The sequence below is a fragment of the Myotis davidii genome, unplaced genomic scaffold (genome assembly GCF_000327345.1).
Source record: "Myotis davidii unplaced genomic scaffold, ASM32734v1 scaffold119, whole genome shotgun sequence".
NCBI lineage: Eukaryota > Metazoa > Chordata > Mammalia > Chiroptera > Vespertilionidae > Myotis > Myotis davidii.
Window position 1 is genome coordinate 465,329 of NW_006290676.1, and position 11,970 is coordinate 477,298.

Genomic DNA, 11,970 nt, shown 5'->3' on the forward strand with positions numbered 1-11,970 from the left:
TATCAATTCTTTGATTTATACCATCATTCTATACATTCACTATTATTGCTATTTACATACATCCAAATTTTGAGAGGGGTTCAAGAGGTAAAAGTATAGTTTACTATACTTTTGATCAATAGAACTGTGAATCAAGCCAAGTCAGGCTTATTCTAGAAATTCTCTCTCTCCTCTCTCTCTCAATCTCTCTCTCTCTCATTTTCTTTCTCTCTATATATCCTATATAATAAAGAGCTAATATGCAAATGGTCATCATGCCCTCGCACCCTCACACTGGGGCCAGGGGACCTGAGGCTGGGCCAAGGGGCCTGAGGTCGCAACCCCCTCCCTAGCGCCGGGGCCAGGGTACCTGAGGCAGCACCCCTTGCCCTGCGGGGCTTGACAGGGGTGGGGCCTGCCAAGTCTGGGTCTCGCATGATTTTGAGGCACGCGTGGGTGGGCAGGGACTTGACTCTGGGTCCCACAGCGCACCCCAGACCCTGACAGGAGGAAGATTTTCATATACATTTTACTAATTTTATTTCATCTCTGACACTTCTATTAGAGAGAAAGGGCAAATAGCAATATTAAAATATTTCCTTTAATTAATTCCCTTTTAATGTGCACAAATGTTGTGCACCGGGCCACTAGTATGCTATAATTATGACAACTAGATAGTGGCAAATGTCTTTCCATTTTCTTCATAGACAGCAACAAGAAATTACCTACAAAATTGGAAGCAGCTTAAAAGCTAAGATACACAGAGATGAATTCTCTTAGACTGCCAAAGGGATCGTGACAATAGACAGGGAGGAGAGAGCAGAACAGAGGGGAATGTCTATCTTTGGTACTATTTTCAGAAATTATCTTTGCTTCAAGAGCAGAAATACCACTGAGACAAGCATGGTCCCACAATCATGTATTCATTTGTTCCAGCTCTTGATCAAGTGACACTTTACTTACTCCTGATAAAACACATACTTTTTGAAAGAGCAAAAAGGAGAGAAAGAGAGAGAGAGACTGATTAGAAAGCTCAACACACTTCTGTAAATGTGTGAACCAAATCCAGGTACCATCATAAGTCAGCATGTGTGGACTCGCTATCTTCGATATTCTAAATGCCACTGTGGCAAGCAGAACAGCCTGCTCTCAAAGAAGGAACACCAGCCTTTGATCCAGAGTGGCCTCTCCATTTCCACCATTGACCTGCTACCCCTTGGCCAAGCTGCCTTCTCCTTGGGAGCCACAGTTTTGGCTGCCAGATAGGCTCATGGAAAACTAGAAATTTTACATCCAAAAATAGCATTGGAATGGATAAAGATGATGAGGTATATACAAACAACAGAATACTATTGTCTTAAAAAGGAAATGCTGACACATGATACAATATGGATGAACTTTTGAGTACATTATGTTAAGCGATACAAAAAATAATATAAGTGGAGCCACTTCAAAATGGAGCCAGAGCCCTGACTGCATTGCCCAGTGGTTAGAGCATTGGCTGGAGCACCAAATTCTCGGTCAAGGGCACATACCAGGTTCGATCCCCAGCCCCAGACAGGGTGCTAGCATGAGGCAATCAATCAATGTGCTTCTCTCACATCAATATTCTCTCTCCCTCTCTCTTTGCCCCCTTCCTTCCTCTCTCTCTCTCTAAAAATCAATGGAAAAAATATCCTCAGGTGAGGCTTAACAAAAATAATAATAATCCTATGTAATAAAAGCCTAATATGCTATATGTCCAGTCGTCCAGTCAGCCATTCAACCAATCAAAGCATAATATGCTAATGATATGCTAAGGCCTCTCAACCACTCACTATTATGTACACTGACCACCAGGGGGCAGATGCTCTGACCGATAGGTTAGCTTGCTGCTGGGGTGCAGCCGACTGGGACTGAGTGAGATGGGCTGGACACACCCTGGACCCTCCCACAGTCCCGCCCTAGTTGGCCAACCTCCTGTGTCCCTCCCTGGCCCTGATGGTGCACCAGTGGGGTCCCTCGGCCTGGCTGCACCCTCTCACAATCCGGGACCCCTTGGGGGATGTCAGAGAGCTGGTTTGGGGCCAACAACAGAACGGCCAGTCACTATGACATGCACTGACCACCAGGGGGCAGACGCTCAACACAGAAGCTACCCCCTGGTGGTCAGTGCGCTCCCATAGGGGAGGGCTGCTCAGCTAGAAGCTGGGCTCATGGCTAGCAAGCACAGTCCCGCCGCCTCCGTGGCAGCACTAAGGATGTCCATCAGTCGTCAGTCAGTCAGACATCCCCAAGGGCTCCTGGACTGCAAGAGGGTGCAGGCCAGGCTGAGGGACAGCCCCTCCCTGAGTGCATGAATTTCATGCTCTGGGCCTCTAGTAATAATAATAAAATGGAGCTGGAGCTGACATCCCAGAGGAACTGCCTTGCACAGTCATGCCTCAAACCTTGGAATGTTAAAACAGGGCAAAATAACCTTTGGACTGGGACTAAAGCAACATTATGTTCCCGCATAAAAATGTTTGCAAAGATAACAAGAAAGCAGATCTTATGACTACTGGACTGGCTACAGGACTGAAACTTAAAAATATTCTTTAGAATTAACATCACAGAAAAGAAAAACAAGAATTAACATCACTATGTAAGCTTATCTGCACCAATAGAAATACTTTCTTTCTATTAATGGACTCTTCCTCTTCTCATCTTCTTGTAAATACCCATTGCCTTTGTCTCTTATCAGAACACTATCTGAGTTTCTCCCTAAATCAGTGCTTCCCCAATAGCTTATTCTTTTGGATTTCACACAAATGCTTGTTGCCTTTCACTCTGCCTTTTACTTTACAATTAACCTAGCAGTAAGCCAGTAAAACACACACACACACACACACACACACACACACACACAAAACAAACAAACAAAAAAAAACCGTATGATTCTGCTTATATAAAGCACCTAGAATAGTCAACTTTATAGAGACAGGAAGTAAAGTAATGGTTGTCGGGGCTGGGGAATGGGGAACGGGGAGTTATTGTTTCTTGGGCACAGAGTTTCAGTCTGCAAGATGAAAAGAGTTCTGCAGATTGCCTGCACAACAATATATATGTACTTATCAATACTGAACTATAGACTTAAAAATGGTTAATATGGTAAATTTGATGTTATGTGTATTTTACCACAATTTTAAAAACCAGCAGTGAAGATAATCCAATACAACACTCTCCTTTTACAAATGAGATAATGGAGGCTCAGAAAAGATGAAGGATTCACCCATTGTCCAATAGTCATTCTAGTTAGGATGGAAATTAACATCACTATGTAAGGATGAAAATCCAGGTCTCTGACTCCTTTCTAATGTTCCTTTCTTACACCCCCTCCTCACCATGAAAAATGCACATCCAGCCTGCCTCCAGAGCAATTCTTCAGAAAACGCGCACATTAGAAGCAGACAGGTTTTGAGAGTAAGCTAAAAACAATACCTACAACTGAGGCAGGATAGTAAGAAGCTAGGAAAATTCCTTGGCAAGTACAATGGGGAAACAGACAGCTAGCTGAACAAACTGGCAGAGCAATTCACAGCCAGATAAGGCAGATCACCAGAACGAACAGCCCTGGGTGCCCAGCAATGTACAAAACTGGCGCTGGACCTCGTTCCCAGGGTGGCCTTTCCTCCTTTGACATATCACTGGTCACGAGGTTTAGGTTTAGACCTTCTGACCTTCCCTGCCTAGAGATAACATCTAGACTTCAGTTGTATTTCAGCTCCAGGCCCAGAAAAGCAGCAAACTGATAGTAGCAAAAATAGAATATTGGGGACCAACTACAATTGGAAGAAATATTAATCAGGCTCTATTAACCGTGATTGTTTTGTTCTGATTAAAGAAAGCACATTCTAACACGTGGGACCTGGGAGCTCACCTGGAAATGAGGCCTATTCTCCACATCCAGGAGCTGTCAATTATCATGTAAAGATTAACCACCTTGTTGCAGAAACCAGAGCCACCAGCCCTTTGAAGACCCCCCAGCCCTTTGCATATCACCAGCCTGAAGATCCCAGCCCTTTGCATACCTGCTGGCCTTTGCAAATCCTCAGCACGCATTACCTGTAAACTGCCCATTTGGCATACCCTTTTGCCTACTTCCCCATATAATCTTCGTCCCAATATAAGCAGCTGGCTTATGGTGGGGGGGCAGAGCAGATTTCTGTGGATGACCTGCTGCTCTCCATAATGCTGGCATTATTGGAGTAAATGCTCATACAATCCTGTCTCTGCTGAATTGACTCAAGTAGTGACAGGCAGCCCAGACTCATTGATTATCTGGTTACAAAATGAGATGGGTGATGCCAGGCCCAGCTGCAATGGCTAGTGGCTCCTTGCCCTGACACTGATCGATCAATGGAAATCAGGGCCCTGAAAAGGCTAATTACATTCTATTGAGATCCTTCCCTAAGACCTCCCCTAAACTCCCAGCCTTTAAAACCCCCAAAACAAAAAAAAACAGCTCTCCCTCTACCTCCAGGGAGCATGCCCGCACCTTTCCCTTCCTCCTCTTCTTCCACAGGCATGCATCTCCTAAACTCTAAGGGACCCCACAAGACTTGCAACCAAGGAGCAACAGCTCATCTGGGACTAACCCCCTGAACCTGTCTCCAAGGCCCCCGTTTCTCTGACTTCCCAGTGAACTAACAGCAGCCTCCTTGGCTCACTTCCTTCCTATAACATTTCTAGAGGCCAAAGCAGCCCCAACTAGTCTCTCTCCTGGTGCTTCTTCTATCCTAAGCCCTTCTTTGATTCACCGTCCCAGCTTTAATACAGTTATTCTCAAAATCACTTGGACTCATATTGTGAAATCTTTCCTGTACAAAGTCAAGAACCCACATACTCCAGGCCATCCTTAGGCTGACCTGCTAAGGGCCAGGTCCCCTTTCCTGTAACACAACAACAGTCACCTTCATCAACAAGTCGGAAGATCAACAATATCCTGACTCAATAATTCCAAGCTGGGAATCCCACTGGACTTCCTCCCACCAGAGATCTTTGTGAAACCAAAGAAGAGCAACCAAAATAATAGCTCTCTGTCATTGAGCACTGCTGCACCGACTAGCTGATACAACAGCTAGGAAATGATTAGCTATTTCCACTGGCTCAATTTATACCAGTAAATAGTAAAAATAAAATATCCAAGAAACCCTTGGGTTCAATGAACTAACATGGAACCAAAGGAGTCTTGAGAAAGTTCCCCTTTGAGAAAGAAAATTAGACTAAGTGAACTAATTGACAGAACATTCAAAATTCTGTCTCCAACTTCCCTCATGAAAAGGCTTAATTTTTCCTAAGAAAAAAGATAGACATGGTGTGTTTTATTATCTCTGCTGCCATACGCTTCTTCTACTGACTATCAATATCAGTCCAAATGTGCTCACTGCCAATGTTTCATAAGCCTACTGAATTGCTACTCAGATCAGAAAGAGGTCTGTTTCTAACACCTATATCTCACAGACAGTTCCTTCTCTTGCCAGAATAAGACTAAACTAAAGCACCATTAGTCCAGTTTTACTTTTAATGCACCACAGATCTGAACACTTTCAATCCATCTAGGGGAGACTTGGTTATAAATTCTTCATTAAAAGAAAATAAGGCATCCTCAAAAGAATGTAATATGAAATCTTTTAAGAAGGAATAGGGGTAAAATGGCATCTTCAACCCATTCACCAACAGCCACCACCACCCCTGAGATTCTCAGTAAAATGATTAAGCAAGACGTGTTCATCAGAGCCCTCCATTGTAAGGTGGGCCTGTGTTCTTTCCGCCTCCACAACTTACTAGCTCAAGCCTCAGTTTCTCATCTGTACAGCAGGAACCATAATTACAAGACCTGCTTTCATAGATTATATAATGCTAAGCATAGTGTCTGCCTAAAGCAAATGCTCAATAATTGTTAGCTCTCACACTTTCTATCATCATCGCCTCCTTTATGTAATATCTACTACCATTGTAATAGAAATTAACTGATAAAAGCAGTAATGTCCATGGCTCTTCTTTTTTATTTGTTTAGGTTCTTCTTGAAAAGTTGCATAGGACATTTCTTGCTGTCATATTAAATGGGGCCTGGGCTGTTCTACGTGATGGACACACACACACACACACACACACACACACACACACACACCCCTTCATCTTCAAAGAGCTTTTTGAGACAGGCCATATTATCCAGTCTTACTGAGGCTGCTGAGGCACAGCAAGGTTTGGAAAGTTCCACAGCAGGTCATTGTTGGAGAAGGGATGTGACCCATTGCAATGTGGCTTCAGTGTCCAGTTCTAACACCTTGTCATATGGAATACAATGTCATGAGTCACCATAGGACAGGGGTGGGCAAACTTTTTGACTCGAGAGCCACAATGGGCTCTTAAACTGGACCGGAGGGCCGGAACAAAAGCATGGATGGAGTGTTTGTGTGAACTAATATAAATTCAAAGTAAACATCATTACATAAAAGGGTACGGTCTTTTTTTTTTTTTTTTAGTTTTATTCATTTCAAACGGGCCGGATCCGGCCCACGGACCGTAGTTTGCCCACAGCTGCCATAGGATGTAAGGCGAGGTGAATCTGCAGGCCGAACAGGTACATGCCCATGGCTGAGGCAGCATCCAGGACCTGGACCAGAGCCTGGAGGACAGGCTCCCTGAAAGTGGGCAGGTCCAATCCAGGACAATGCAGCGGCAAGAAGCCCAGAAGAGAAGCCTGGGCCTGGAGGCCAGGCCCCAGACAGGACCTCAAGGCACTGGCAGCACTCAGGATTTTCATGTGAAGCCACCTGGCACCAACCGGTGAGTATGAACCATGTTTTGGGAAGGCCCTCGACCCTGTATCGGGCTGGCCTGTGCTCTAGGGCATGTCACCAAGTGAGCAGTGAAGTGAGGGAAACACAGCAGGCTACTTCTGAGCAGCACTGAAAGGGCAGATAAACTAATGAGAATAACTCCTGTCTCCAAGCCTGCTACAGACTTTGGTTGACCTTGGACAAGCTGATTCTTTTCTGTCTCCCAGTCTTGGGTATGGTCTACAGAAGGCATTTCATCACTGCCTCTCCTCGTGGGATTAATGGCTTATTTGGCTCTGTGGCCTTAGCACAGATGGGCTTAATGACATTTTTCAAGGGCACTTTTGCATGAAAAATGACACTAAGATAGAGGACTTTCCCTTTACCTCTATATTTAGATTTATATATGTATTTAAGGCAAAGAAGACATATATTTCTTCATTTGAAAAGATTAAGTAAAACCTGCATTTGAAAGTATTTCTAAAGTTATTAGATAAAATTTTAGGTCCCTATTAGTAAATCTTGGGTAGCACTTTAAATTTATTATAAATGAGCCTCATTGTTGCCACACACACACACACACACACACACACACACACATTTTATAATGCACATGGCTGTGTAATATTAAATTGGTGTGAAAAATTCAAGAATTCAGAATATTTGGATTCTCACTTCACCTCTTAATAGTTACGTGACCTTAGTTGAACCACTTAACTTCTCTGAAGGTAAATTTTCTGAGCTTTCCAAAAGAATATCTGCTTTGCTGTGCAGTAACAGAATCATTGAGAAGACTAAATTAAATGAATTGTCTGAAAATGCTTAATTAACTATAAAGGATCTTTAAATCTTAAGAAATTATTATTATTATTTCCCCCATGTAGGAATCCCATAGATTCCTGCTAGAACAGGTAAAAGAAACATTCTATTTTAAAATGCTTTTATACTAATGGGGGGTGGGGGGGAGAGTCAACTGAGCCTTAATTAATATGGCAAAAACAACTCCTATTTTTAAAGTATTGTTTCTCCTTCTCGTGTGCTAAAACTACCCTTGTACAAAGCCCACATGGTAAAATTTAGATGAGGTTCTGGAACAAAATCAATGATGAAATTATGACAAAGCAGCAGCTCAGAGATTTGGGTGAGTGCTGTCCCCTCTCCGTCGGGGCCCCAGATCTCAGTTTCTGGTTCTGACTGAGCATAGAGTCTGGATCTCTCAGTTAGTCCCAGATGCCCTCTAATGGTGCCACCCTCAAGGTGAGGGACACTGAGGCTCTTGCGACCCTGGAAACACAGCACAGTCCTTTCACAGGCTGGGAAAATTAAACCCAAGGCTAAGATGCAGTACAACTGGAGAAAACCATCATATCCAAGCAAGATTTCTAAAATGTCTAACTTCACATCAGAACATCTTCTTTATAAAGAAATCTGAAACCTAGTGGATATGCTTTAACTATAGGAGAATTTTCTTAAAAGCCAGCCTACCTGTTGGTTGCTGCTAGAAATTCAAAATCTATGTTGACCAAAATTTCATAAATTCGTAAAAAAAAGAAACTTCACTGAAAGAAAAATTCATGACAGCTCCCATTAAAGAAATCGCAAACGAACCTCAGATGAGAAGGACAGATTTGATCATTAGAATCAGTACCTTAGATGGTGTGACCTCCTTTACATCTTTAGAAGCCAATGCAAAAGCTGGAAAAAAAGGAAACATTTTTATATTAAAATTGACAATTAAGATTTATTCTCACATAGAACAATTTTGCTTAAAATAAAAAAATAATGATATGACATATTTTGCTCATTTTTAAAAGCAGCTGCATTGCCACAAACCAGTACCATTGGCTGCCTTCATCTCCAGACCTAAAATAATTTATCAGTGAAAGCCAACAGACACTCAGGCTACAAAACTAAAAATATACTCCATCAGAGAAATTAGAACCTGTGTATACCATTGATGTCTATAGATATAAATGACAAAATAAATGCACACAGAATACAACTTCTTTGAAACCTCAACTCTGGTGCCATATGGTAAACAAAAAAACTTTCACAGCCAAAAGTTCTTCTTAAAAAAGGGGGTATTGAGCCATACACTAGCTACAAAAGGATCAGGCCCTGGGGCGTGCAGTCTAAGCCACCAGCAGCAGGTGTGGAGAAGACAACATATCCGCTGTCTTGGGCTGGGGGTAGTTTTTATTTATTATGTTTGGGAGAAGAAAGATCTATGTTGTTTTGAAAGAATTTACATTGGCTACAAACAGAGAGGTGGAAAAGGTGACAGTGGCAGTTTTAGGATAGGTGAACAGCCTGTAAGGAAGAAATGTTTACTACTTTGGTGGTGGGCAACAGTCCTGAAGGTTCCTGCATAGGCAGTGGTGTCTGCTGGTCACTAATAGAGCCTGAAGATAGATTCAAAGTTCCAACAGACATTCAGGAAGGTGAGCAGTTTACTGTTAGTTGACCGGTAGCTAGAAACTGTTCAAATACTCTATTCTCTTTCTCTCACTCACTTGCCACTGTAATTTAATTTAGGACACCTCAGCTATTTTTTTTGTGTGTGTCACTTCTTAAGCAAAGGGGAATTCCTAAGCATCTGGAAATTCACACACTCACAATCACTGCCAGAGCCTGGCGGCAACAGAGCAAAATGTGGCACCAGATTTCCATCTCAGGGATCATGGGGTAGAAGTGTGGTGCAGACACTGCTGCTACATTTGGGACACCTAAAGGAACCCTACTGAAGCCAAAGGGTCAGGGAAGTGGGAAGAATTAAAACCATTCCCCTTTTAGAGCAATTTAATGTTTTGAGTCAGAGCCCATTTATAAAGATACCAGAGGCCCAGTACACGAAATTTGTGCATGGGGGTTGGGGGGGTGGTGTACTTCAGCCTGGCCTGCACCCTCTGGCAATCCGGGACCCCTTGGGGGATGTCCAACTGGGTCCTAACCACTTGCCTGCCTGTCTGCCTGATCACCCCTAACAACTCTGCCTGTCTGCCTGCCTGATCACCCCTAACTGCCTCTGCCTCAGCAGCACCCTCTGCCTCAGCCCCCACTACCATGGCTTCATCCAGAAGGTCGCCTGAAAGGTCGTTTGGCTGTCCGGTCTAATTAGCATATTATGTTTTTATTATTATAGATAGATCCCTAGAGACACAACTAGGATCTACATTAAAAGTAATCTAAACTAATAAAAGACAAACAGGGTATTTAACTGTACCTCCGACACACTTCCCATTGGCTAATCAAGGCAATATGCAAATTAACTGCCAACCAAGATGGCAGCTGGCAGCCAGGCAGCTGAAGCGAGCAGGAGGCTTGGTTGCCCCAGAGATGAAGGAAGCCAAGATTCCCCGCCTGCTGCAGCCGGGCTCTGAACTGCACTCTAAGAAACAATGTTGCAATTATATAAGCTAAACAAACCCCAGATACCTGCTTTCAGCAGCAGGGGCTTCAGACTGGAGCCGCAAGAGTGTTTCAATTACAGAAGGTAAATAAATCCCAGAATAAAAAAACAAAGAGAAAAAGAAGAGGTTGGGAGCTTCAGTTGCAGGCTTGGCCCACCTGAAAACGGCCCTGAGCCCCTCAAGCAGACTGGCCAGGCACCCCAGTGGGGACCCCCACCCTGAAGAGGGTGCCAGCAGCCTGAAAACAGCCATGAGCCCCTCAACCAGGCTGGCCAGGCACCCCAGTGGGGACCCCCACCCCAAAGGGGGTGCGGACAGCCTGAAAACAGCCATCAGCCCCTCACCCAGGCTGGCCAGGCACCCAAGCGGGAACCCCACCCTGATCCAGGACACCATTCAGGGCAAACCAGCCGGCCCCCACCCATGCACCAGTCCTCTATCCTATATAGTAAAAAGGTAATATGAAAACTCACCCTAACAGCAGAAAGACTGGGAATGACTGGTCACTATGACACACACTGACCATCAGGGGGCAGACTCTCAATGCAGGAGCTGCCCTCTGGTGGTCAGTGAGCTCCCACATGGAGGAGCTCTGCTCAGCCACAAGCCAGGCTGCCAGCTGCCAGTACAGCAGTGGTGGTGGGAGCCTCTCCCGCCTCCTCAGCAGCACTAAGGATGTCCGACTGCAGCTTAGGTCTGCACCCCGCTGGCAAGTGGACATCCCCCGAGGGCTGCCGGGCTGCCAGAGGGATATCTGATTGCCAGCTTAGGCCCAATCCCCTGGAGAGTAGGCCTAAGCGAGCAGATGGTCATCCCCCGAGGGGCCCCAGACTGTGAGAGGGCACAGGCCGGGCTGAGGGACCTCCCCCAGCCCCCCCAAGTGCACAAATTTTTCTGCACTGGGCCACTAGTCCTATATAATAAAAGGGAAACATGCAAATTAACTGTCCCTCTGCTACGCTCAAGCCACACCCACAAGTCACACCCACCAGCCAATCAGGTGCGAGTATGCAAAATAACCCAACTAAGATGGTGGCCCCCACAGAGCTGGATCGAGCAGGAGGCTTGGGTTGCTCCCGGTGATGGAGGAAGCCAAGCTTCCCGCCTTCCCTGGCTGGCCCTGGGCTCCGCTCAAGGCTACAAAGTTTCAATTATAGAAGATAAAAAATACCAGAAAGAAAAAAAGGAGAGGCTGGGAGCTTCTGTGGCCGGGGGGACGTGGCCAGCCTGAAAATGGCCATCAGCCCCTCACCCAGGCTGGCCAGGCACCCCAGAGGGACTCCCCCACCCTGAAGCGGCTATGGGCAGCCTGAAAACAGCCTTCAGCCCTTCACCCAGGTTGGCCACACCATGGGGTGAGGGTCCCACTGGGGGGCTTGACCAGCCTGAAAACAGCCCTCAGCCCCTCACCCAGGCTGTCCAGGCACCCTAGCGGGACCCCCACCCTAACCTGGGACACCCTTCAGGGCAAACCAGCCGGCCCCCACCCGTGCACCAGTCCTCTATCCTATATAAGAAAAGGTAATATGTAAATTGACGCTAACAGCAGAAAGACTGGAAATGACTGGTCATTATTACACACACTGACCACCAGAGGGCAGACGCTCAATGCAGGAGCTCTGCTCAGCCACAAGCCAGGCTGACGGCTGCCAGCACAGCAGTGGTGGTGGAAGCCTCTCGGCTCTTCAGCAGTGCTAAGAATGTCCGACTGCAGCTTAGGCCTGCTCCCCACTTGGCAAGTGGACATCCCCCGAGGGTTCCTGGGCTGCCAGAGGGCT

At 45.5% G+C, this 11,970-nt stretch overlaps 1 protein-coding gene across 1 annotated transcript in view; it reads right to left on the reverse strand.

Moving 5' to 3' along the window:
• The window catches only part of B3GLCT (beta 3-glucosyltransferase), a 112,912-nt gene extending 104,275 nt beyond the window's left edge, over nt 1-8,637 (reverse strand). The window contains exons 1-2 of the mRNA XM_015563892.1: nt 8,622-8,637; nt 8,431-8,477 (exon numbers count right to left, since the gene is read on the reverse strand). Coding sequence (XP_015419378.1) covers nt 8,431-8,477; nt 8,622-8,637 — 63 coding nt within the window. The remainder of the gene's footprint in view (nt 1-8,430; nt 8,478-8,621) is intronic.
• Nucleotides 8,638-11,970: the final 3,333 nt, after the last annotated feature.